Source organism: Heteronotia binoei, chromosome 1 (genome assembly GCF_032191835.1).
Source record: "Heteronotia binoei isolate CCM8104 ecotype False Entrance Well chromosome 1, APGP_CSIRO_Hbin_v1, whole genome shotgun sequence".
Classification (NCBI taxonomy): Eukaryota; Metazoa; Chordata; class Lepidosauria; order Squamata; family Gekkonidae; genus Heteronotia; species Heteronotia binoei.
Genome location: NC_083223.1, coordinates 148288542 through 148315427, shown reverse-complemented (window position 1 = coordinate 148315427; position 26886 = coordinate 148288542). Strand labels below are relative to the sequence as shown.

General features: G+C 44.8%; 1 protein-coding gene across 3 annotated transcripts in view; it reads left to right on the top strand.

Moving 5' to 3' along the window:
• RPS6KA2 (ribosomal protein S6 kinase A2) overlaps positions 1 to 26886 on the top strand; it is a 428828-nt gene that overhangs the window by 162711 nt on the left and 239231 nt on the right. Inside the window, exon 1 of one of the 3 annotated variants that reach the window (XM_060242144.1) lies at positions 3956 to 4387. The exons of the other annotated variants lie outside the window; for them this stretch is intronic. Coding sequence (XP_060098127.1) covers positions 4289 to 4387 — 99 coding nt within the window. The 5' untranslated portion in view covers positions 3956 to 4288. Of the gene's footprint in view, positions 1 to 3955; positions 4388 to 26886 lie in introns of those variants that run through there. 3 annotated transcript variants of the gene reach the window in all.

Sequence of the window (26886 nt, the reverse complement as noted above, 5' to 3'; positions counted from 1 at the left end):
TGAGACAAGCCCAGACTTGCATGGACTGGTCCAGACCTTTCCTGCCTTTTATCTTAGGAAACATACCAAAATGAAGTTATTTCAGTACTGCCTTTTGTCGTGTATTGTCTTTTAAAAACATTTATATCCTTAGAATCATAGAGTTGGAAGGTACCCCCAGGGTTCAGGGCCAGATCTAGGGGGAGCAGTGGGGGTAGCTTGTGCCTGGTGCCGCCTGAGGGGGCACCGAATTGGGCGCTCCTGGGAGGGCGGGTGGGGGGAGCAAGCCAGTAGCCCTGCAGATCGGCTGCATGGCAGAGAGGTGGTGAAAGGAGCCGATCTGTCTCCCTCCCCATTTAATGACCCCACCAGTCAGAGGGAGGCAGATTGGCTCCTTTCACCTCCTCTCCGCAATGTGGAGAGGTGGGTAAACCAGCCTCGCATCCCTGATCTGCCTCCCTCCAAATGGCGGGGAGACAGCAAAGGCAGCCCCCAGGCTTCCCTCCCCATTTAAAGACCCGACAGGGTGTTTAAATGGGAAGGGGGAGGCAGATTGCTTGCTTTTGCAGTCTTCCCAAAGGCAGCCTCCAGGCTTCCCTCCCTGCCAAGGGTGTTTAAATGCGGGGTGAGGCAGATAACCTTCCTCCCATTATTTGAGTGAGGGCACCATTATTTGGTTTTGCTGTCACTCAAAAAATATGTCGATTCAGCCCTGCCGGGGTTATCTAGTTCAACCTCCTGCATAGGGTTGCCAGGTCTGACACAAGAAATATCTGGAGACTTTGAGGATGGAGCCAGGAGACTTTGGGGTGGAGCCAGGAGCAAGGGTGTGACAAGTACAATTGAACTCCAGAGGGAGTTCTGACCATCACATTTAAAGAGACCACACACCTTTTAAAGGCCTTCCCTCCATTTGGAAATAGGGGCACCTACTTTTGCAACTCATAGAATTGGACCCCCTAGTTCATTTTTTTTTAAACTTGGGGGGTGTTCTGAGGAGAGGTGCCATGAGATGGAATACTGAAAATTTGGTGCTTCTACCTCAAAAAACAACCCTTCCAGAGCCCCAGATACCCACAGATTGATTCTCCATTAGTCTCCATAGGGAATAATGGAGTGCCCAGCGGACATTTCCCTCCCCCCCTGCCCCATTTCCTGATAATCCTGGAGCAGGGAGAGGGCCTCCAAATTGGGGGATACCCTGCCCCCAACTGGGGATTGGCAACCCTACCCTTGCACAATGCAGGAACTTCACAAAAACCTCCCCCACACAAATACATCCCCAGTAGGATTGCCAGAGATTTTTTAGGGAATAATGGAGAATTGATCTGTGAGACAAGTCCCCAGATATTTCTGGAGTCCGGTCTGGCAACCCTAATCCCCAGTGAGCTCTGCTCCATGCCCAGAAGACGGCAAAAATCTCCAGGATACCTTGCCAGACTGGTCTGGAGAAAAAATTGCTGACTGATCCCAAAGTGGCAAGCAGCATTTCCCTGGGCATGTAAGAAATGGCCACAAGAAATAAGCATTGATGAATCCCTTCCTGCCCTCCTTCTCATGATCTGCCTAATTTACAGAATCAACATTGCTGTCAGATGGCCATCTAGCCTTTTTAAGAACATAAGAGAAGCCATGTTGGATCAGGCCAATGGCCATCGAGTCCAACACTCTGTGTCACACAGTGGTCAAAAAAACAAAGTGCCGTCAGGAGGTCCACCAGTGGGGCTAGAAGCCCTTCCACTGTGCCCCCCCCCCCCAAGCACAAGAATACAGAGCATCATTGTCCCAGACATACTGCCCCATACACTGAATACCCTGCAGTTGTGGACAAGTTTACATTGGGACCACACAATGTAGCATCCAGACAAGAATAAAAGAACATGAAAGACACTGTAGACTTAGCCAACCTGAAAAATCAGCAGTGGCTGAACATAGCCTAACTCAAACAGGATACAGTATTTTATTCCAGGACACTGTAATGCTGAACAACCATAAATCCATAAACATAAACACAATTTCAACAGGAAGGAAGAAAGTTTAAAAATGAATAGGGCATGACTTCCAGTCCTGAAAAACACAAAATGTTCTACAGCAGTCTTTCCCATTTGCAGGGTTGTGACCGGCTACTGGGCCACGGAAGCCTCACTACCGGGTCACAAGAAAAGCCAAAGCTAGTCCCGCCCCCAGCAAAGCTAGCCCCGCCCCATCTCTGTGGTGTGTGGAGAGGAGCTGGGCTGCCTCTCCTTCCTTCTCCCCCGCTCCCAGTGTTTGAGAGAAAAGCTAGCATCCACTGGCACTTTAGACCCTTGAAGCGTTCTTCAAGGTTTGAGCTTTCATGTGCCTTGCAGTATGTTCTTTTGGGGAGATTTCTCCAGGAGGCCTGGGCATCAAAGAAGGGTGTGTGTGTGTTTTTCAGCCAGGAGGGGCAGGGAGTGGGCATTCCAGTAGCTATTTTTTCTACCAAACAACCCCTGGGCAGAATTTTTGCTGGCTGGGGTCATCTGATGAAGAGGAAGGCTTTCTTTCTTTCTTTCTTTCTTTCTTTCTTTCTTTCTTTCTTTCTTTCTTTCTTTCTTTCTTTCTTTCTTTCTTTCTTTCTTTCTTTCTTTCTTTCTTTCTTTCTTTCTTTCTTTCTTTCTTTCTTTCTCTTTCCTTCCTTTCTTTCTTTCTTTCTTTCTTTCTTTCTCTTTCCTTCCTTCCTTCCTTCCTTCCTTCCTTCCTTCCTTCCTTCCTTCCTTCCTTCCTTCCTTCCTTCCTTCCTTTTTTACTAGATGAAACTTTTCTGTTCATCATACTGTTGTTGCAGACATAGGAGCTCTGCCAATGAAAAGTTGGCACCCCCAGTTGTAGCCAGCTGGCCTTCTGTGAGATTTCTGTGTGAATGAGTGAGAGTAAGAGGTGTGGGGCAGAAAGAGATTATTGGAGATTACTGAGGTATATCTCAACAGCATTGGAAGAGATGGTACTATGAACTTGGCACCATTTTATTCCTATTGTGCTATTCCTTTGGATGAGCAGCATAGGCTGAGGTGGAAAGCAAGCATCATTGTAACTTGGTCTCTTCCTTACTGCCATGTGCCTTATTGGTGATGTATTGTATTTTAGTGTGGAGTCATCTCAACAGTAAAGCTGGAGCTGCTAGATTTCCATGTAAATGGATTTAACCCTGTCTCTTTGGGTTTTCGTGTAAAGAGAGGGGTAAAAGGGCCTAAAGGACATTGAAACAGGCTTCCTGTAGATTACATCCAAATTCTTATCCAGAAAGAAGATAAGCTTCCCAATTCAGTGGGAATGGCTGCTGAATAATTTAACTATATTTATATATCCCTTTATCTTCCTGCCATACTTGTTTATCAGGGGGCAAAGGAGTGAGAAGATGGATTTCCTTCCCACTCCCATACCTTGCATTGCATTTTTACAGCGACAAGAGGATTCTAATAAATTAGGCAATAAGGGGCATAATCCCTTATTGGTAAAGGCATTCAATTATAGCATTTTAACAGAGATCTGTATCATTGAATTAATCGATTTGATGTTGTAGAGACAGATATTCTTTGTGTTAGACTAATTTTTTTAAGTCTGGGTGAGAAAAAAAACCTTGTAGAAAAGTAATTGAGAGGGGAGGCAGGCATTCACAGTAGCACCAGGAAGTATAGTTGCTGAGGCCTGAGGTGAGGGGAGAATCTCCTTTGTGAATGCTCTTATCTTGCAAAAAGGGACCAAGATAATTACAGCTCTCTCTGCACCACAGTTTCCAAGCTGCTTAAAACAGAAGTACAGCCTATAACTCAGAATCCAGGAAATTGACAAAGACCTGCTCCCAAAATGGGTGGAGGAGTGCCAGTGATAGTGCATCTAATATTTATCTCGGATCTGGGGAGCTGGGAGCTGTCATGTACTGTAGCTTTTTATGCAGGCAGCAAACACCGACTCCGATTGGACATAGTAGGACCTAAGGCGAGGGAGGGAGGGACGGGCGAATGGAAAGAGGGTGGAGAGGAAGAGAGTTGGGTTTGCAGCAATGAAATGTAAACACGGGCGAGGAAGACCCGGTGAACAAGCGGTTTCTTTCCCAGCCAGCAAGTCGCGTGCTGCAAGCCTCTGTGGCTTTTGAGATGTGTCTTTGATGGGTTTAACAGCTCCTTCCAGGACTTGATGAATTCTAAAAGGAACCTTTCCCTGCCAAAGGAAGGCTCGTCCTTCGTTTCTTTTTCGGATGGATTTAACATTGGAGATTAGCGGAATGCCCTAGCTTTGCTCTGCCACTGCGGATCCTCCTTTCCTTTACCCTGCTGTTCTGAGCGGGGCGATGGAAATGAATATGAAGAAGTTCACAGTGCGCCGGTTCTTCTCAGTGTATCTCCGCAAGAAGTCTCGCTCAAAAAGCTCGAGTCTAAGCCGATTGGAGGTAAAAACGAGTCACTTCAGCTTTATCTAAAATCCTCAAATTCTAGAATTAATCTATCTTTCTTTCTTTCTTTCTTTCTTTCTTTCTTTCTTTCTTTCTTTCTTTCTTTCTTTCTTTCTTTCTTTCTTTCTTTCTTTCTTTCTTTCTTTCTTTCTTTCTTTCTTTCTTTCTTTCTTTCTTTCTTTCTTTCTTGTACTGATTAAGTTGGCTATGCAAGAGTCTTGGGATATTGATCCAAAATGTTGCTTGATTAAAAGGAAACGTTGCATTCTTTTAGAAGAATGAAAGAGAATGTGAGACATTTTCCCAATTTCACTTTTATTTCTTCATATGTTGATCCTGGTGCTCCAAGGTTGGCATGCATTCAGATCTCTTAGGTAGTAACTTTGTTGTCTGAAATAAACAGGCACCCCAAAACTAACAAAACAAGCTGTATTCAGCTTAAGCTTTTGTGGACAAGGGCCCACTTCCACAGATGCAAATGAGTGGCCTCTTATCTACAAAAGCTTCTGCTGGACTAGAATTGTATTAGTTTTTTGGCTGCTACAAGACTCCATCCTTTCTGCAACAGAGTAAACAGAGCTGTTCCTCTGGATCTGTTATCTAATATGTTTGCAGTTCTAGCGGAAAGCTGGACCATTTTGGATCATGTCTGTTTTTGTGGGCCTGCATAGTGTTGCAACCTTCTTGCATCTGTTGTGAAAAGGAATCTGATACAAGAGGCTGCAAAGATTTCTGAGAACTGCAGCATCACATACATTAATACCAATGTTGCCAAAATGAAGTTAGCTTTCCTGTTTTGCTCTTCCACTTCCCTCTCTATTTGCAACTACTGCAGCTGAGAGATGAATAATTGCGCAGGGTTTTGAGGGGCTATTCCTTGTTTGTATTTTATATTGCATTTTCCTTGCCTGTCTGTAAGCACTGGCAGCCTTGTCAAAATTTTCATTCAGTGGATACACCACTGGCATTTTTGCCTGATGAGAAACTGTTCTTCCAAAGGAGCTGTAAAAATAGTTAAGAAATGTTTAGGACAACTAGAATAGACACTGTAAAAATAGCATTTCCATACATCTTCCTCCTTTTCTGGCTCTGTTCTAAGGAAATATCTCTGCTACTTCTGTATTTTGGGCAAAATTAATTAAAATGGTATTCAGTGTTTTTGTTACACATGAGATAAACAGTACTCATGAATACATCTGGTCTTCCTCCCTAAACTCTTTCCCAGTTTATCACACAGAAGTAGCTCCACTGCCTTTGGTGGCATAAACTCTTCATGAGGATAAAAAAGGAGTTTGTAACTGCATTGAATGGTGGGGGAACTGCCAAGATTTACAGAAGATGTTTCATGTATCATTTTTAGACAGAAGAATCCCTAACGGGTGGACTGCAATTTAAATACTTTAAAACAATTTCCTAAATAAGCTGTATGTACATTTTTGGTGGGGTGCTTAATGTAGAATTGATGACATAGTCTACAATAAAACATGCAGATCTGGGTAATCACTACAACTAGCATGTTCTTAGTCAGTCAGGGATCACAAATCTTCTTTGCTGTATCCTACAGGGTAATCATAAATCCATTTAAGTCAATGGTCTTAGAAAAGTGCAACTCTGTATAGATTTGCACTGTTATTTGCCCAAATTATGGAAAAGTTTAATGCAATGGATTCTAAGTGAACAGCATGCAAGTTTCTGAAGTGGGCTTGTTCTATTGAGAAAGTCTACAACTCTGTGGTCTTTCAGCAAGCAGAATGGCAACTGGTCATGTAAAACCGTTTGTTTTGTGATGTGTCTGAAAAAAAAATTAAGCTCCACAGATGATGTTTTAGGAATGTATTTTAAACAAAAGCTATGATTACCAATATGATAATAAATTTTATTTATATGAATATGCCTCAAGCAAAGGGAAGGCTTGCACTGCAGTACAAGAAATAGTTCAGATGAGAGAAGAGTTTGGTACTAATGTGTTGTTGTGCAGGAGGGCCATGAAGCAAGGCCCCCAGTCATAACCTTGGGAGCCAGCCTTCCGTAGCAGATAGAGTGACAGGTTCAATCATAATATTTCAAACAGGAACTGAACAAAAACTACAGTAAGGAGATAAATGACTAACTGTGAGATGGCCTGTATTTTGTCCATCCTTTGTACATGAAGTGGTAAAAGGCCTCTGGTGTTGTTGTTGTTGTTGTTATTAATCCTTACCCCAAGGTTTGGGATAATTATACAGCATTGACTGAAACATTAAATACTGAAAGATAATTAGTTGTGGCCTCTTTCTTTACATTTTGAGGAGTTGGCAACCAGAGGAAAGCCCCCAAAGTTGAGTGCAGTACCTGGGTAGATTTTGGCCAGGAGAGGTGCTCCAATAGGTATAGGGCAGGATATAAATCTAAAAATTAAATTAAATTATTGTGGTCCCAAGCCATACAGGGCTTTATAGATAAAACTAGCATCTTGAATTGGGACTGGAAGCATAAAGGCAGCCAATGCAGGTAAGCCAGAATTGGTCTTATGCATTTGAAAAGAGAGAAGATAAGTTGGATTTATACTCCGCCCTTCACTTGGAGTCTCAGAGCAGTTTACAGTCTTCTTCCCTTCCTCTCCCTGTAACAGACACCTGTGAGGCAGGTGGGCCCAGGGGTGTCAAACTCATTTGTTATGAGGGCCAGATCTGACATAAATGAGACTTTGTTGGGCCAAGCCATGTCGGGTGAGGCTGTTTGTGTACCTATGTAATATTAGATAGCAGAGATATAAACTTTATAAAGGACACAAACACAAAGATTTTTTTTTAAAAAAAACTTAAAATAAAACATGCTTAAAACATTAGCACTTGTTGGTCTTAAAGATGCTTTCTTTGTATTTCTCTCATGGGATCCAGAGCACTGGGCAAAGGAGGCTCTGGCTTTCCTTCCTTCCCCAGGGGGTCCTCAACCAATAGATACTTTGCTCTGTAGCTCCTGTGCAATAGAGCAAGCCTTACAAAGCAAGCTGTTATGCAGAAGGAAGCAAGAGAGAGGCAGAAGGAAGCAGATGACAGCCAGTTGCTCGGGGGCCTAGTGGGAGCTCTCTTGAGTGCCTGATCTGGCCCCTGGGATGCATGTTTGACACCCCTGGTCTAGAGAGATCTGAAAGAACTGCTCTTGAGAGAACAGCTCTGAGAGAACTGTGACTGACCCAAGATCACCTAGCTGGCTGCCTGTGGAGGAGCAGAGAATCAAACCTGGTTCTTCAAATTAGAGTCTGCTGCTCTTAACCTCTACACCAAACTGATTTGGACCTCTAGGTCCCAGTTATTAATCTGGCTGCCACATTGTGCACCAGCTTCAGCTTCCAAACTATCTTCAAGGGAAGCCCCATATAGAGTGGATTGCAGTTATCCAATCTGGAGATTATCAGAGCATACATTACTTAAACTAGGCTATCTGCATCCAGATAGGGTCACAACTGGGCCACCAACTGAAGCTAATAGAAAGCACTCTGAGCTACTGATGCCACCTGAGCCTTGAGTGACGGAGATGGATCAAGAAATACCCCCAAGCTATGAACCTGCTCCTTCAGGGGGAGTGCAACCCCATCTAGAAGAAGTTGAGCACCCCTAGGGTTGCCATATCTAGCTGGGACCTCGTCGGGACACCCCACCCCAACTCCCCGCCGCGTTGCCCAGAAAGTAACGGGAAGGCAGTTGGGTGACCGTTAATTTGTTTACCTGAGGCACGCGCCGCGGCTGCTCCCCCGTGACGTTCTAAAGGGGGTCTCGTGCCTCCTCTCAAACTGCCTGAAGAGCGCACGCCGCTGCTGCCACTGCAGCCACAGCTCCCACTGCTGCCACTGCTGCTGCTACCTCAAATGCCGGTTTCGAAGTGGGAGGGGCGGCGGGAGAAAATGAGCCGAACTCTCCTTAGTTGTCCTCATCCTCCCCCTCCTCCTGGCTTTGGCACATGCGTAGAAGAAGCAAGCATTTCTCCGGCTGCTGTTGCCGGGCTTTCTGCTCCTCCAAAAAAACCGCTGAACAGGATGGAGGGGGAGGGGCTGTATCGAGAAGCCCAAGAGCGGTGCGAAAAGGCTGCTGGGGGCTGTAGTTTAGCATTTCAGTCAGTGTTCAAAGCGCTTTGCACGGTGCAAATCGGGACAAAATTGGGTCTTGTCGGGATGTCCGGACAAGAAGGTCCATTACGGTGATGGTCCCGATATATTGGGACGGATGGCAACCCTAAGCACCCCCCATCTGGTCAAAGGAATCACCCACTAACAACCTCTCAGTCTTGTCTGGATTGAGCTTCAGTTTGTTAGTTCTTAGAATCATAGAATCATAGAGTTGGAAGAGACCGCCAGGGTCATCTAGTCCAACCCCCTGCACAATGCAGGAAACTCACAAATACCTGCCCCTAAATTCACAAATACCTGCCCCTAAATTCTTATCCAGTCCATTATCATAGCCAGAAACAGGTTTAGCACCATCGCCTGATGGTGATGATGATGAAAAAGAGACTTATAGCTGCATTTAATCAGCATACTGATGGCAACACACTCCAAAACTCAGGATGAACCCACTCCGTGATTTCATATAGCTGTTATATGCATGGGGGACAGAGCAGATCTCTGAGGAACACCCTGCTGGAGAATACATGGGGCTGAGCAGTACTCTCCAAACACTGTCTTCTGGAGACAGCCCTTCAAGTAGGAGTAGAACCAATGCGATGCAGTGCCCTCTATTCCCAACTCCTCCAGTTGCTCCAGAAGGATACCATGGATTTCAATACTGAAAGCTACCAAGAGGTCCAGTAGTATCAACAAAGTCACACTCCCCCGTCTTGCTCCAGGCATGGGTCATCATACGGGGCAACCAAGGCTGTTTCCATGCCAAAACCAGGCCTGAACCCTGATTGAAATGGATCCAGATAATCAGTTTCTTCCCAGAGTGACTGGAGCTGGTTGGCAACCACCCACGCTAAAACCTTGCCCAGGAAAGGAATATTTGCTACCAGCCTATAGTTATTCAAATCATCCAGGTCAAGATAGGGTTTCTAGAACAGTGGGCTCACCACTGCCTTCTTAAGGCAGGATGGGACCACTCCTCACAAAGAGGCATTGATAACCCTTCTAGCCCAGCTGGTTATCCCTCTCTTGCTAGCTTTTAAAAGCCAGGATGGACAAGGATCCAGTACTGAGATGGTTGCATGAAACTGTCCAAACACCTTGTCCACATCCTTGGGCTGTACCATCTGAAACTCATAAAACTGGACAGGAGTGTGCTCTGGGTAGCGTCACCAATTCAGCTGCTTTAACTCTGGAGTCTTAGTCCTGGTGAATGCAGTAAATTTTTTCCTGCAAGTGCTTAACAAGTAAATTATAGCAGGCCAAAATGGTTCCAAGGTATCCTTGGGGCCAGAGTCTAGTAAGTCTCAGACAATCTCAAAAAGCTCCACTGGGTGGCAAAGAGATGATTGAATAGAGTTAGTGAGATATTGTTTTTTTGCTGCCTCACTGCCTTGAAATATTCTCCATTGTAGGCAAATACAAGGGTTGTTGCAGTCATTGAGAGTTTTCCTCCAACTGCACTCCAGTTATCTCCTGTGTTGTTTCATCACTCTCAGCTCTGGGGTATACCACTGGGCTCTATGAACTCTACAACAGAGAGAGTGCTCAGGAGCAATCATGTCGACCACCTGGGTCATTATTATTTTTTTTATTCCACAGAGTGATCAGGGCTTTGAAAGGAGCACCAGCCATGTCAGCTGGAAAAAACCTCAAGAGTCCTCTGGAAACTTCTGGATCCGTTAACCTTCAGGGGCAGACCATCTGAATGGGTCCCCCACCCTTGCAGAGAGGAAAAGCCATATAAAGTCTAAATCTCAACAGAAGGTGATCTGATCATGGCAAAGGGACTGAATCCAAGTCCCTCACACTCAGAGCACAGTCTTCAGATCCAGCCAAAAAACCCAAGCACCTTTATTCAGGGTTTTTTTTTTCCTGTTTGGTGTGGAGAGCCAGTTTGGTGTAGTGGTTAAGTGTGCGGACTCTTATCTGGGAGAACCGGGTTTGATTCCCCACTCCTCCACTTTCACCTGCTAGCATGGCCTTGGGTCAGCCATAGCTCTGACAGAGGTTGTCCTTGAAAGGGCAGCTGCTGTGAGAGCCCTCTCCAGCCCCACCCACCTCACAGGGTGTCTGTTGTGGGGGAGGAAGGTAAAGGAGATTGTGAGCCGCTCTGAGACTCTTCGGAGTGGAGGGCGGGATATAAATCCAATATCTTCTTCTTCTTGTTGTTTAAACTGTAGTTTTATAAACTATATTTTCATATTTTATAAGCCACTTTAAGATTTTCATTGGGAGAAAAGTGAGATAAAAATATAGAAATAAATCAATTTAATTTGGATTGGGCCTGGGATACTAGAAAGATTAAACCCTTTTTCTCTTGCACCCTCTCCCAAATAGGAATTAAACCCTTTTCCAAACAGGAAAAACAACAACAAAAGAGTGAGTTCAGTAGCACCCTAAAGACTAACAAAATTTATGGTTGGGTATGAGATCTCCTGAGTCACTGCTCACTTCTTCAGATAGCAGTGACTCACAAAAGCTCATACCCTACCACACATTTTGTTAATCTGTCTGTAGTCACAGAAAAGAGCAAGAGTCCAGTAGAACCTTAATGACTAACGTGGCTACCCATCTTGATTTAAAAAATGGATGTGTTATCTTTTTCTCTAACAGCAATGCCAGAGGACAATTTCCACTGGAGAGTCAGAATAGGGAGGAAAGCTTTTTCTCCTCCTCCATCGGTGCCACCCTCCCAGGTTCTTTTGACTGTTAAATAAAATATTAGAAGATCCAGTCATCAGTATCCCGAGAAGCATGTAGCTTAGCTCTCAGGGTCTCCTGGTGGGTTTAGCACAGGAGTGTTGAACTCACGAGGGCCAGACATGAAATAAATGAGATCTTGTTGTGCTAGGTCATAAAATGTAGTGCCAGGTAGTGGCAGGGTTGCCAGATCCGACTCAAGAAATATCTGGGGATTTGGGGGGTGGAGCCAGGAGACATTGGGAGTGGAGCCAGGAGCAAGGGTGTGACAAGCACAACTGAACTCCAAAGGGAGTTCTGGCTATCATATTTAAAGGGACTGCATGCCTTTTAAATGCAATCTCTCCATTTGGAAATAATGAAGGAGAGGGGCACCTTCTTTTGGGGCTCATAGAATTGGACCTTCAGGTCCAATCTTTTTGAAACTTGAGGGTTGTTTTGAAAAAAGGCACCAGATGCTATGCTGAAAATCTGGTGTTTCTACCTCAAATAACAGCCCCCCCCCCAGAGTCCCAGATACCCTCAGATCAATTGTCCGTTATACACTATGGGAATTGGTCTCCATAGGGAATAATGGAGTGCCCAGCAGACATTCCCTCCCCCCACTTTCTGATAACCCTGAAGTGGAGGGAGAGGGGCTCCATACCAGGGGATCCCCTGCCCCCAACTGATGGCAGTGTTTGTTTTTTTGTGTTGCCTGTATTATGAACTGTGATCCTGTGTTGTTGGTTTTTTCTAACTGGGGATTGGCAGCCCTAAGTAGCGGAGCTATAAACTTTATAACGGACATAGACGACACAAAGTTTTTTTTTTTTTGAAAAAAAAAACATGCTTAAAACATTACTATTTTTACAATATTTTATTTAACAGTCTCTGACACCTCTTGCTCTGAATTATTGCATCAACAACTGGAGACAATGTTTGTGCTGTAGCAATTTTATGCATGCTGTTCAGGTGTGTATATGTAAGCTGCAAACCTACTTTTGATTTGTGAATATTCATTACAGAAATCTCATGGTCAGTGTTTCGAGCCTAAGACTCAGAGGAAAACATGAAATGAGTGGGCATTATGAGTTTTTGTACATAAGTTGTTTCATGTGCTGGTCAGCCAATGGAGAAAATAGAAGCTTTGTGCTGTAGCTACTGTGCGATTGAGCAAGCCTGGCAAAGCAAGAAGGAAGCAGATGACAGTGAGTTGCTCAGGGGGCTGATAGAGCCCTCTGGAGGCCTGATCTGGGCTTTGGACTGCAGGTTTGACACCTCGGTTTAGCAGATGGAACCCTTTGGGGCACAACCCATAATGTCTAGAACAGGGGTGGCCAAACTGCAGCTCTTTCACACACATATTGTGTGGCTCCCAAAGCCCCCCACCCCCTCCTGATGGCTGGCTTGGAGAAGGTATTTCTCTTTTTAAATTACTTCTCCCTCCCTTCCTCCCCATCTATTCTTCCTTCCTTCCTTCCTTCCTTCCTTCCTTCCTTCCTTCCTTCCTTCCTTCCTTCCTTCCTTCCTTCCTTCCTTCCTTTCTTCCTTCCTGTTTTGCATCTTGCAAGCATCTGACATTTATTTTATGTGACTCTTACGTTAAGCAAGTTTGGCCATCTCTGGTGTAGAAGCTTACTTTTAAACAATCAATTCTAAAACATTTATGATTTACACTTGAATGCTCATTAGAATAAATTGAGACATATGACAATGTTTCATTTATGTAGTACAGTATTTCTCACACTAGAATCTAGAGGCCCGTGGTGTCTTCAAGAGTACTCCAGGGGTCTGTAAGGAGAGAGATTAAATCCTTCTCATTCCTGTCTGATGAACACAAAAATTGTACCTTCTCTGTCTTCTAAGGATGGGAGCAGAGACTCACCACAGCAGAATTGACTTCTACCTCTGTTGAAAAGCATACACTTGTAGAGCTGACACCACTCTAAGACACTGCCTTGGAGACCCTGAACTAGATGGCATAAACATTTTAAGTAAATAAAAAAGAATAAAAAGTCACACGTACTTTACATGTTTCATCTACCGCATGATCATCATGGGAACCAACAGCAGGACACCAGCTATGAGTTCCCCATGGAAACTCATTCATGCTTCTAAATTGAGTTCTTGTGGGGAACTTGCTGCTAGCATCCTGCTGTATGTCCCCATTGCAATTACATGGCAGATGTAGCTTAAAGATCACCTCAGAGCACTCACCAGAAAACATGCTGAATAGGTTGCTGGTTACCAATAACTTAGCCCAAGCAGCTCTTAACTGTTGCGTAGCACCAAGGAGGAACAGTCCTAATGCATTGTCAGAGTTATTTATGGCATAGAATGGAACTCGCTTTCACTCAGCTTTCTAATGCAGAGGATTTCAGCATAGATACCACTCTGTATCTGATATCTACTCTGTATCTGATCAGAACTTCAGGCTTTGTGGAATCCTGATCTTTTTTCTATTTCTATAAGAAGCTCTGAAAGTTTTTCCACCCCTGATTAGCTGCTCTCTATCTAGAAGCTGCTAATCAATAAGGAACTTTTTAAAAACCATCCGGCGCAAGGGCCGTTTCAATCAATAGATGAGTTCGATTAGAATTTGGGTCAAGGTTTTGTTGTTGTTTTTGAGTTATGGCCCTAAAGCTACCCTCTAAGGCCTGACCTTGCAGGTCATATACAGACAATAAAACATTTTTCTTAAATGTGCTTTTAATGTGTACCTGATAAGTATCTCACTGTCTCAAGCATGTGAGAGGATGGAAGCCTTCATGTGGCATAAGCAGCTTGCCAAAATGCACTAAAAGGGGCTACTTGGTATGTGCTGGCAAGAGAGGTGAGGCCTTGGGGGTGTATGATTTAAAAAAACAAAATCTAAAGGGAAGAGGCTAAAGTAACACTGATGTAGCACATTAAAATCCCATGCATTTTAGAACAATTACTTTGGTTTGTCTCCATAGAAACGCCTGAAGTCAGTCATTAGTATATCACTGTTTAACAGATGAGAAACTGTCAGCTTAACTTTCTTCCCCCGTGCTTAGAACAAGTGGTCAGTATAGTCACATGTAATAATAATAATAATAATAAATTTTATTTATATCCCGCCCTCCCCGCCTAGGCGGCTCAGGGCGGCTAACAACAATTCAACATTAACATAAATAGATAAAACATTGAATTTAACAATTAAAATTAAACATATAAAAACCAGTTAGTTAAGTTAAAATACATAGTTTGAGTTACATTATATATATCTGGCAGCAATAAAACTGTTCTGGCGCTGGTTCTGCCAGTTTAGATAATATTATAGATGGCGGTTCTTTGTTCCTAGCAGCTCAGCAGTCGATATCGTTATAAGCTTGTCTAAAAAGGGCGGTCTTGCAGGCCCTGCGGAACTGGTCGAGGCTCCGCAGGGCCCGCACTTCCTCCGGGAGCTGGTTCCACAGTGCAGGAACCGCAACTGAAAAGGCCCATGCTCTGGTGTTTTGGAGTTTGACCTCTCTCGGCCCAGGGATGGTCATTTTATTTTTACCCACTGACCTCAGTGCCCTCTGGGGTTCATGTGGGGAGAGACGGTCCCTTAGGTAGGCTGGTCCTCGGCCATATAGGGCTTTAAAGGTAATAACCAACACTTTGTACTGGACTCGGTAGGTAATTGGCAGCCAGTGCAGTCCGCGCAGCCCCGGCCGTATGCGCTCCCATTTCAAGAGCCCCAATAGTAGCCTGGCCGATGCGTTCTGCACCAGCTGCAACCTCCGGGTCCGGCACAGAGGTAGCCCCAAGTAGAGGGCATTACAGTAGTCCAATCTTGAGGTGACCGTTGCATGGATCACTGTTGCGAGGTCGCGACGTTCCAGGAAGGGGGCCAACTGCCTTGCCCGCTTCAGATGGAAGAATGCTGACTTGGCAGTGGCTGCTATCTGGGCCTCCATTGATAATGAAGGCTCCAGTAAAACACCCAAACTCTTTACCTGGCGTGCTGGTTTCAATGGTGCGCCGTCGAAAGTTGGGAGAGCTATTTCCCCTCCCCGGGCGCCGCGGCCCACACAAAGGACCTCTGTCTTTGCTGGATTCAACTTCAGCCCACTCAACCTGAGACACGTTGCTACAGCTTGCAAAGCCCGATCTAGGTTCCCTGGAGCGGAGCCAGGCCGGCCATCCATTAGTAGATAGAGCTGGGTGTCATCTGCGTATTGATGGCAACCCAGCCCAAACCTCCGGACAATCTGGGCAAGGGGGCGCATATAAATGTTAAACAGCATTGGGGAGAGAACTGCTCCCTGAGGCACCCCACAATCAAGTGTGTGCCTCTGGGATCGCTCACCCTCAATAGCCACCCTTTGTCCCCGATCGGAGAGGAAGGAGGAAAGCCATTGCAAGGCCAACCCCCCAACCCCTATGTCGGTGAGGCGGCGCTTTAGCAACTGATGGTCAACTGTGTCAAATGCCGCCGACAGGTCTAATAGCATCAGTACCGCAGCGCCGCCCCGAACCAGATGCCGCTGAAGGTCATCCACCAAGGCGACCAGCACCGTCTCCGTCCCATGGCCCGGTCGGAACCCAGACTGGCACGGGTCAAGAACGGAAGCGTCATCTAAGAACCTCTGTAGCTGCAACGCCACTGCCCTCTCAATGTACACAAGGTAGAGGGAAATACTCCCTTCTGGCAGCTTGGTGCCTTATGTGGCACTGGAAGACCTCTGGCCTTGAGGAAGATTCAGTCTGGAGAAGAGGAAGATTCAGTCTGGAGAGCAGGGGATGTCCAGTCTGGAGAAGAGGAGTTGAGGGGACATGATTGCTCTCTGTAATTTAGAAAGGCTGTCATTTAGAGGAGGGCAGGGAGCTATTCCTGTTGGCAACAGAGGAGAGGACTCACAATAATAGGTTTAAATTAAGGATGGGAAGGAATCAACTACATATTAGGAAAAACTTTTTTACAGTAAGAGTTGTTCAACAGTGGAGGTGGTGAGCTTCCCTTCACTGGCAGTCTTTTAGTAGCAGCTGAACAAACATTTGTCAAGGGTGCTGTAGGCTGATCCTGCATTGAGCAGAGAGTTGGACTAGATGGCCTGTATGGCCTCTTCCAACTCTATGATTCTAAGAATTTTGGAGTTGACGAGGCTGCAATTTGGAAGCAAGAACATTTACAAGCATCCATTCATGAGCAGAATATTACATGTGGCACTTAAGTTTCTTGACCATTATATTCATACTGGGAACTGGAACTCATGTTATTCTGATCAAAGATTAACATGGATGTATTAAACATACTCTGTTTCATGAATTTCCAAAGTTGACAGTAAGGCAGGAATCAACATTCATTTAATAGGAAGTACCAGATGTCTTTCACATCTTTACATTACAATTTCAAGTGTTCTATCAAAATAATTTTTATATCGTTTTACTGGATATCTGTTTTCTTTAATAACATGGGGATCACGTTTCAGCTCACTTTTCAGACAAGTCAAATCAAATCAAGTATTCAGTGGCAAATTAAAGATCAATTGTATTTTTATTTACACAGATATCTACTTTTAAAATCAGGTTTATATTTTATTTTAAATGCCTCATTCATTTTAAATCAGAATGTAGTCCATGAGCTTTGTTTCAGCCTATCTGTGTTGTAGACATGCTGATAACTTTTTCTTCCCTTTTAGTTGGCACCAATGGCAGAATTTATGCAAACTGACTCAGTATTACAATGCAACAGGGAACATGGGTTGTTCCAGTGCAAAAGGAAAAAATGATTCACAGAACTTGTGTTACTCTTGCAGTGTAGAAATCTTTGAAATTTTGTTGAAAATCTGCACATTTGTGCTTGTGAATCCTATACTTTTAGTAATTTTCTATATGTACCTGAATGCCCAAGAACATTCTTCATTGAACTATAAGCAAAATAATACCTCAGTAGTAAGAGGACGTGTTCTTTCTTTAACAGAAACAAAATGTTTTAAAGGCGGCATCCTATCCTCATATGGAGAACATGATAAACAAATAGGGATGAGATCAGGATTAAATTTCTCCTCTGTGCTGGTGGAAAGAAAAACTGTACCAGTTTAGGGAATTTTTGGTGGCATTGATAGTACTGATAGTAGACTGCTGGCATTACTCCCTGTGCCATTGGAACAAAAAAAAATCTGTCTGGAATTAATCTGAAAGGGAGGAATGAGGTTTAGTCAGTCCCATCTCTGATAATGTTGCAGTAGCAAAAGAGGCAGTTTTATTACCCAACTCCACTTGAGTTTGGGGAATTAGCTTAGGAGACTATATGAAAGGAGGGGCAACTGGGATCAAACCACCTATTTGTACCAGAATTTTCCCCTTTAAAACCAGGCAGATGTTCAACCAGAAAGGTTTTTATTAACAAGAAAATGTAAATAAAACAAAAATGTGCATACGCACACTGAAACACACAGAATGTCATGCCGCAGACCAGGCAAGCAAGCTAGATATGCTCAGATCCATGCAACAGAGTCCAGTCTAAAAGGTCAGTCCAGAGAGCCATTGCTGGAGGGCAGTCCAGAAGAAAGCATAGTTAGGGCACTTCAAGAGTCACACTCAAACAGGGTTCTCCAAGCTGAAGTCAAAAGTAAAAGCTGGTCTCACATGGGAGAGGCAGGTCCAAGAGCTGTGGTCACTGAGTCTAATAGAGTGACTTGTTACTTCTGCAAACAAGCAGCCTCCCTAAGCTGGTTTTATAGGCATCCACAAATGAGCCTTGTTAACAGCTGGCTGTTGAAGCATAAACTCTGCATCTACTCCTGAGATGTTATCAGCAGGCAGCTGGCAACAGGCCAAATGTTGAGTACTCTGTCGACTTTTGTTCAGTTCCCTTCTTATCCTTTGCCTTTGGCACTCAAAGGGTGGAAGTAAGCCTGGTGGACTGCTAATGCTTAATTGAGGTTCACCTGCTGCATCAGGGCTAGGTGCTGGTAGCCCTGAGTCAGCTACTGATTGTGAGCCTTGATGAGCCTGCAACTCCCCTTCCAGCTTGTCTTCTGCCAGTTCAGAGCTGGCTACAGAAAGCTCACCTTCTCCTGAGGAGTCCCCGTTGCTGTTGATGCTGCTGCTGAACTCTGGCTGACCTACTTCTCCCAAGGAGTCCCTGCTACTGCCAAACTCTGGCTGGTCCATGACACATAAACACTAACTAAGAAAATGAGAGGAAGGGGAGATATTTTTAGGGAAGGGCAATAATTACTGACAAGGTCTGTAGATGGAGCAAACTGAAGAGTAAAACAGCAAGCATATCATATGTGGTTGGTACCATGAACACATACATAGACTGCTGGTTAGCAAGGTGTCATAGTTATAGGGCCAAACGTACCCTCAGGTGGGGATGATGTGCTTTCCAGAAAACAATGACTTAATGGTTTTATTGGAGGTAGACAAAAGGCTGTGAGAGGCTTGGTGGCTCTGTAAGCACTAGGGGGAAGGGCAATCTGGAAAGTGAAAAGATTTTAGCATTGATTAATTGCTGCTTAATCAGGGGGTAATGGGAGAGGAGAAATGAGGATGGGGTGTTGATGGAATTGTGCTGATTGAATCAATAGGTCCTGGCAGAGGTTTTTTTTTGTAGGAAAAAGTCCAGCAGGAACTCGTTTTGCATATTAGGCCACACCCCCTGCCATCACCATTGTTTCACATAGGGGTTTTTATAGAAAAGTCCCAGTAGGAACTCATTTGCATGTTAGGCCACACCCCCTGACACCAAGCCAGCCAGAACTGTGTCCCTGGGCATTCCTGCTAAAAAAAAAAAGCCCTGGGTCCTGGACAACCTATTGTTCTAAATCATGCATCTCTCCATGGCAAGGAGGGAGTAGTAGCCAGCCAGCTGCTCTGACTCATGCCTTGAAATTGTTTTCCCGGGCTTCTGGATGACTGGCATCTATCTTGGTCTATTTTGGCCCAAGATATTGGGGTGATGTAAGGAGAGGTGTTTCTGCTTCTATAAGCTATAGATAGCCCCTCTGTGAGAAGAGGGGTCTGACTGTTAATTATATAAAGAAAAACATCCACAATGTGGTCAGTGAAGAGCTTCCAAGAACTGTCCAGATATTTCCTTTCTGTCCACCCTCACAGCAGCTTTAGAGGACAGCATTCTAAGGAGCCTCATGTAACTCATACAACATGGGAATACATCACTGTGCCCCAACTATGCAAACACAGGTGTAAAGTTTCTTTCTTAGAGTTAAAGTTATTAAATGTTAACAATGGAATAGAAGGGAATGTTTTAGCCAGTGCAGTTTTCCCCACCATACTGTCATTCTGTTGAAGAAAAATGCACCTGTTGAAATTATCTATTCTGTACAATTGTTACAATCTGTTTTGAATCAAATCTGGCAAGGAGAGTCTCTCATTTGTCTCGTATTAAATCTGACAGCCCAAAGCTGCTGGAAATGTAAGATGAGGAAAAACCAGAAGATGAATGGCACTGAACAGAGAGCTAAGAAATGTATCACCTTGTACTTTCATGTGTCTGTATATTTTGCTTTGCAATTTGTAGCTCAATTAATTCCTCCTAAAGCTATCAGTGACTGGATCCAGGTTACAGCTCTACTAGTTCTGCATGTCTACAGGGATTTCAGACTACACATTTCTCAAACAAGAACCTCCCCTCTGTCTCCACCTATGACATATGAGGAAACATGTTTGAAATTTAAGAGAGTTTTATGAGATATTCATGAGGTACATGAAATGCTGCATGCAAAACTTTGAGCAGGCCTAAACTAAGTGTAGATGACTGGGGAAGGCAGTGGCAAACCATCCTGTAAAAAGTCTGCCAAGAAAACGTCATGATGTAACGTCACCTCATGGGTCGGTAACGACTTGGTGCTTGCACAGGGGACTACCTTTACCTTTAAACTAAGTATTCTGGTCTATACTCATTCTGAATAAAACTGATGTTGCAATTTAAAACTAGGATTAAGTATACTATTTCTGGGGTGCGGTCACACATACCATTAGTGGCGATACAGCTCCGTCTCGCTGACGGATTAAATATGTTCGTCCACACATCCACAACTGGAAATCGAGCGTCATCCAGGGTCATTCCGACTTGCTGCGGATCAGTGCCGCATTAATTTGACAGCGCAGAAAGTCCGGCCCTTTTTCAAAAAAGCAGCACAAGATCGGCTTTTTCCTGTTTGGACAGCTCATGCACGATACTGCCCCTTGGAATGTTTACCGCCCCTCCCACCTTTTTTTTTTTTAAAAAAAGCCTCAGCAGACATGCGCATTGCCAGATCATCCGGGAATCTATGGTGACGCTTCTGCTTTTCCAATTAACACAGGATCGGGGGGGGGGGGGGGGAGGGAAACGTTATCCCATTATTCAGAATAGGAAAAAAAATCTTTTTTTTCAATGTAGAGGATTTCCAGATATCATTGTCACTGCCAATTTCTAGGAAAGTAATTCCTGGCAGTTCCTTGGTTTGAATCGGCAACGTTAATTCCGGAAACTTTCCCCCTTCCCCCCTGCATCTGAAGCAACATTTGATTTCCCAACTCCAAACAGTTGGGCGCATGTTCAGTGGACCCCCCCCCTCCCAGAAATCACCATCTGATCACGCATGCTCCAAGAAAAGAGCATGATAATATTGGATGTCTGAACGCTCAACAACAGAATGAGTCGCATTCTTGGATGCTCGTCTGAACAATCCTGCATCGAATCAATATTAAGCGGTTCAGATTTGAGCGCTACACACCCGCTTTTAATGTGACGTGTGACCGCACCCCAGGTTTACAAAAATCATGGTGAGGGGCATACATAAGGATATACATACATACCACTTGCAGTGATATTTGGAATTCATGCTAAATTTATATTCCTTAAGCTAGTACATATCAGGAAACATCTGAGATTATGTTCATTAACTGAGAGGAAGGAAAGGAGGGAAATAATAACCAAGTAGTAGTCTGCTTTTAACCATTTCAGAATAACTCTGTTTTCTCTCTGTCCCTCCCCTTCTCAAGTTTTTCAAAACAGCACTACCAATCTGGGTGGGGTGGGGCGATTGGCAGTTGTGCAGACCGGTTATTTAAATGAGGCAAAATACCAGGACCCAAGTGTGATTGTGGTGGAGGCCACCAAACTATTTTCCATCTGTCCTGGGAATGTGAAAATTGTGCTTTACAGGGAGTTGTGATGGAGCTCTTTGAACTGTTCCCCATCTTCAACTGAGTGGGTTGAAAATGTAGATATTAGAATTTAGGGCGATTGCCCAATTGGTCTGCAACATATCCATTGTATCAACTTGGTTATTTATTTTATATTATATACTTCTTGTGTGTTGCTCTGCTATATGATAAATAACGATTGTAATCAGTTCAGTTAAGTAAATTGATAAATAGATGTGAGAACCAACCAGTCAGATCTTGATGAATTACTAATCATTGCCTGAATATACATCTCTAGTGTCTACAAAGAGTTGTTCTTAAAAAAAAGTTGCCCCTTATGGCTTCACTACTTCCTAAAACTCGACCCACTGGAACTGGTGTAAATCTTTTTGTATAGGAACAATTAACTCCATAATGTGGAAGCCACAGTTCAGAAGATCCTGCTCTTGCACACTACAGATCTTTAGCAATTGGCAGAAATTTTATTCATTTTATTTTTAGGTAATCCAGGCGATGTGATGCAGTGGTTAAAATGACATACTAGGTTTTGGAGTCCTTTGTCCAAATCCCAACTGGAATGAAACACACTGGCTGACCTTGAGTCTGTCATTATCTCTCAACCTAACCTACCTCAAAAGATGGTTGTAGAGGATAAAATGGAGGAGGGGAAATGATGTTTACTACAAAAAGTTCCTTGGAAGAAGGGCAGGATAAAATTGTATTAAATGTACTGGAATTTCCTATCGGGATTCCATTGGGCTTACTTAAATCCCGTGAGCGCAGAATTTTAGTTGATGTGGTAAGTCATGCTATGCCTTCCTAATGGCCTCTTGTGCTGTGGCATAATGTCATTGCAAAACAGATGGAACACTGATGAAGCTTCTAAACCAAGGACAGAAGATTATTAGTAAGCTGTACAAGTAGATTGGAGCTTTGGACACTGGTTATTTCCAGAATTTAATGACATCTCAAATAGATGGAACTTTTAGCAGATCCTGTCTTACTTATCTGAAATGATAGGAAGGCATACTGTAACCAGTAAATGTGGGCTGAGATTTCTCTTCTTCAATTCATGTGGCATAAAGAAATTAAAATCTGGTTTATATGGGTTTTGAAGTCCAGAAAATTCAGAAATAGTAATTTTGTGAACACTAAATGGAAAATAAGAGCCCTGTGGCGCAGAGTGGTAAAGCTGCAGTACTGCAGTCGGAGCCCTCTGCTCACGACCTGAGTTCGATCCCAGCAGAAGCTGGTTCAGGTAGCCGGCTTGAGGTTGACTCAGCCTTCCATCTTTCCGAGGTTGGTAGAATGAGTACCCAGCTTGCTGGGAGGAAAGTGTAGATGACTGGGGAAGGCAATGGCAAACCACCCCGTAAAAAGTCTGCCATGAAAACGTTGTGAAAGCAACGTCACCCCAGAGTTGAAAACGACTGGTGCTTGCACAGGGGACTACCTTTACCTTTAAATGGAAAATGGAACGAATAGTAGGAGCCAATTAATTTTAACAGCACTAGTTTCACCAGTAAAAATACATTATTAAGGGGAACACAGAGGTAATAATATACTACTACTTTTTGAGTGCTGTGGTTTTTAATGTCAGATTTATGTCTAGTTATTCTTTTGGGTAGGGACTGACCTGTTTGTCCTATGGAGAGAGTAGAAAGATGTTGCTGACATTTGGTGGCACATATAATGCTGGAAGATGAACAAGTGAATGAACCTGAGATGGTATGGCACAGTGGACATGAGGACAGAGTTGGCATCTTGATTTGTTGCAGACCCAAAATTTGTATCTATCTTTGAAAGTGTATTGCTGTGGGTGAGAAGTCATTTGTCAGGAGGCTGTTTGTGGGCAACTTCTCACCCACAGCAATACCCTTCCAAACATCGACCAAACCTATAATAATAATAATATTTAATTTATATCCTGCCCTCCCCGCCAAAGCAGGCTCAGGGTGGCTCACAACATAATAGAAAATACAAAAATTACATAATAAAACAACAATCTACAACATTGTACAATTTCCTTAAAATTCCCTTAAAACCATCTAATTAAAACCAACAATTTCCTGCGATCGTACTTGGTGCTACATTTTCAAAAATTCCGATCTTACTCATTTAAAGATTTTCATAATGATGGTACAGCAGAATCCACATCAAGAAAAGGCCAGCTGAAAGAAGATAGTCTTGCAGGCCCTGTGGAACTGAGCAAGACTCCTCAGGGACTGCACCTCCTCTGGTAATTGATTCCACCAGTGGGTAGCCATGATTGAGAAGGCCCTTTCTCTTGTCATTTTCAGTTTGGCCTCCTTCAGCCTTGGGATTATCAGTAGACTTTATGAACCTGATCTCAGTACCCTCTGGGGTACATATGGGGGGAGATGGTCCCTAAGGTAGACAGGCCCTCGATCATATAGGGCTTTTAAGGTAATGACTACCACCTTGTAATGGATCCGGTACACAATTGGCAGCCAGTGCAGCGCCATAGCCTCGGCTGTATGTGCTTCCACTTAGGGAGCCCTAATAGCCTGGTTGCCGCATTCTGCACCAGCTGTAGTTTCCGGGTTTGGCACAAAGGCAGCCCCATGTAGAGGGCATTATAGTAGTCCAATATCGAGATGACCGTTGCATGGATCACTGTTGCCAGATCATCACGCTCCAGGAAGGGAGCCAATTGCCTCGCCCGCCTAAGATGAAAGAAGGTGGATTTGGCAGTGGCTGCTATCTGGGCCTCCATTGACAGGGCAGGCTCCAGCAGCACCCCCAAGCTCTTGACCTTGTGCACCCCGTCAAAAACTGGTAGGGGGATTTCTCTCCCCAAACCACCACGACTCAGGCAAAGGACCTCTGTCTTCACTGGATTCAACTTCAGCCTACTCAGCCTGAGCCATCCTGCCACAGCCTGTAACACCAGGTCCAGATTTTCTGGGACACAGCCAGGCTGGCCGTCCATCAGTAGACAGAGCTGGGCGTCATCGGCATATTGATGACAACCCAGCCCATACCTCTGGGCAATCTGGGCAAGGGGACACATGTAGATGTTAAACAACATTGGGGAGAGGACTGCTCCCTGTGGCACCCCACAATTAAGTGGATGCCTCTGGGACAGTTCTCCCCCAATCACCACCCTTTGTCCCTGACTGTCAAGGAAAGAGGAAAGCCGTTGCAAAGGCAACCCCTGAATCCCCGAGATGGCGGGTCAGTAACTGATGGTCGACCGTATCAAATGCTGCCGATAGGTCTAACAACATCAGCACCGCCACACCGCCTTGATCCAGATGTCGCTGGAGGTCATCCACTAGGGCGACCAGCACTGTCTCTGTCCCATGGCCCGGACAAAAACCAGATTGGTGGGGACCTAGCATGGAATTGTCATCCAGAAAACTGCAGCTGTAACGCTACTGCCCTCTCGATAATTTTGCCCAAAAAAGGCCAAATTTGAGACCGGCCAATAATGAGCCAATTTGGCCGGATCCAATGTCACCTTTTTCAATAGAGGGTGGACCGCAGCCTCTTTGAGAGGCGTTGAAAAACGCCCCTCTGAGAGGAATCTATTTATGATGTCCCGTATAAGACACCTAAGCTCCCTCTGGCAAGCTTTAATTAGCCAGAGGGGCATGGGTCCAGATCACAGGTTGTTGGGCATACAGTGGAGAGGATTTTGTCAACTTTTTCCAGGCTAAGCATGTTGAAGCAGTCCAGAAATGGTCCAGAAGACAGGCACAGGGCCTCGAGTTCTTATCTGCAAAGAATTCCGCAAAAGCCTCACAGCTGATCTCCAATTCCCTAGAGTTTGGTCTGCCTTGCAGCAGTATTGTAAGATTCCGAATTGTCCTAAATAATTGAGCTGGGCGCGAACTTGCAAACGCAATCTCTGTCGCAAAGTAAATCTTCTTTGCGGCTTTGACTGCCATCTCATAGGATCTCATAAACTCTCTATAAGATGTTCTAGTCACTTTGTCTCGAGCCCACTGCCATTGCCTCTCTAGCCATCTGAGCCCCCATTTTAGCTGCCATAATTCCGGGGTATATCACGGTGCCAGCATAACACGAAGGCGCAGAGGGCACTGAGGGGCAATCTTATCAATGGCTCTGGAGAGCCGACCATGCCACGACTCCACCAGGCCATCGAGAGAATCGCCAGGGGGCCAGGGATCCTGTAGAGCCATTTGGAACCACTCAGGGTCCATCAGGGTCTGCCTAAACGGGCTTGGGGTGGAACATCCACCTGAGTCTTAAGGGCAAAGTGGTCCGACTGTGGCACCGCCTCAGCAGTAATATCGTCCACCAAAATCCCGACTGCAAAGATCAGATCTAACATGTGGCCCACCTGGTGAGTGGGCGTTGTAACAAATTGGGAGAGCTCCAGTGTCGCCATGGATGACACTAGGTCCATCGCCTGACTGGAGGTCGTGTCATCAGCATGGACATTGAAGTCACCCAGGATCATAAGCCTTGGGTACTCCAATGCCTAGCCTGTTACGGCCTCCATCAGGGACGGTAAGGTGCTGGCCGGTGCATTAGGGAGATGGTACACCAGCCTAACGCACCGGCCAGTGCCTTACCTAACCAGACCTAGGCTCAGAAAACAAAGGGGATGCCCCCTTAACAAATAAGAAGCATCTGTCTGGCTCAGTTTCTGGTTTGACTGCTTATGGTCACTCTTCCTTAAGGGGAGTGGCTTCATCCCCCACCAGTGCTTTTGTGAACACATGGACTTGGGGACCTCATGCATGCCTAGAAGAGAGGACTCCAGTTTCTCTCCAAAGAGAGGAGGCAAAGGAATAAGGGGCAGGTTATCTGCTGAGTGCCTGCACCGGCAGTTCCTATCACAGCTTTCTCTCGCTTCACTGGAGCTTGGTGGAAGCAAGGGAAGTGCAATGTAACAAAACAAGCAGCTGATTTGTATTTGTTTAAAGGAGTTGTGCTTGCAGTGAAACCAAACTCAGGGAGGTGAATAGTTGCTGGGAGAAAGAGCAGCGAGACAAACTTGTGTGTGCCCAGGTGGGATGCAGGATGTGGAATCTGAAGCTGTGGAGGGGGATGAGCTGTGGTGAAAAGAGGAGGATTACATGAGAGAAGAAGAGGAGCAGGATTTGCTGAAGGGGACAATGTGAAAGAGGAAGGGAGCCTTTAAAAGTGTGCTGAGCAGGACACGCTATCCAAGCAGTTTGCAGTGAGTGATCGGACCTAGGCAACGTTTGCTTTATGATGGCTTGAATGGGGCAGCTGGAAAGTTGTAGAGAGCATGCATTGATGTCAGTTCTGTGTGATAGAGCATCACACTATGTCCTTGCCCACTCCTGGAACACCCCCTCCCCCCCCCCAAAAAAAAATCCCCTTGCTGGCATGACAATAGGACCTAGCAACCCTGGAACATGGACATGCGGCCCCTACCCAGCCTGTGGAGACCCTCAGCCCTGCAGGTAAGCTGGGACTCACGAGCGTCACATAACCAATACTAAGTGAGTGACTCTGAAACACTGTAAAGGAATAAAAATATGGCAATATTTATTTGCCATCAACTGGTTAACAGAACGTATTTTCAAAATTTGCCATGTGATCAAAAAGTCAGTTTCTGAAGGCTAGATTAAGCTAGTTG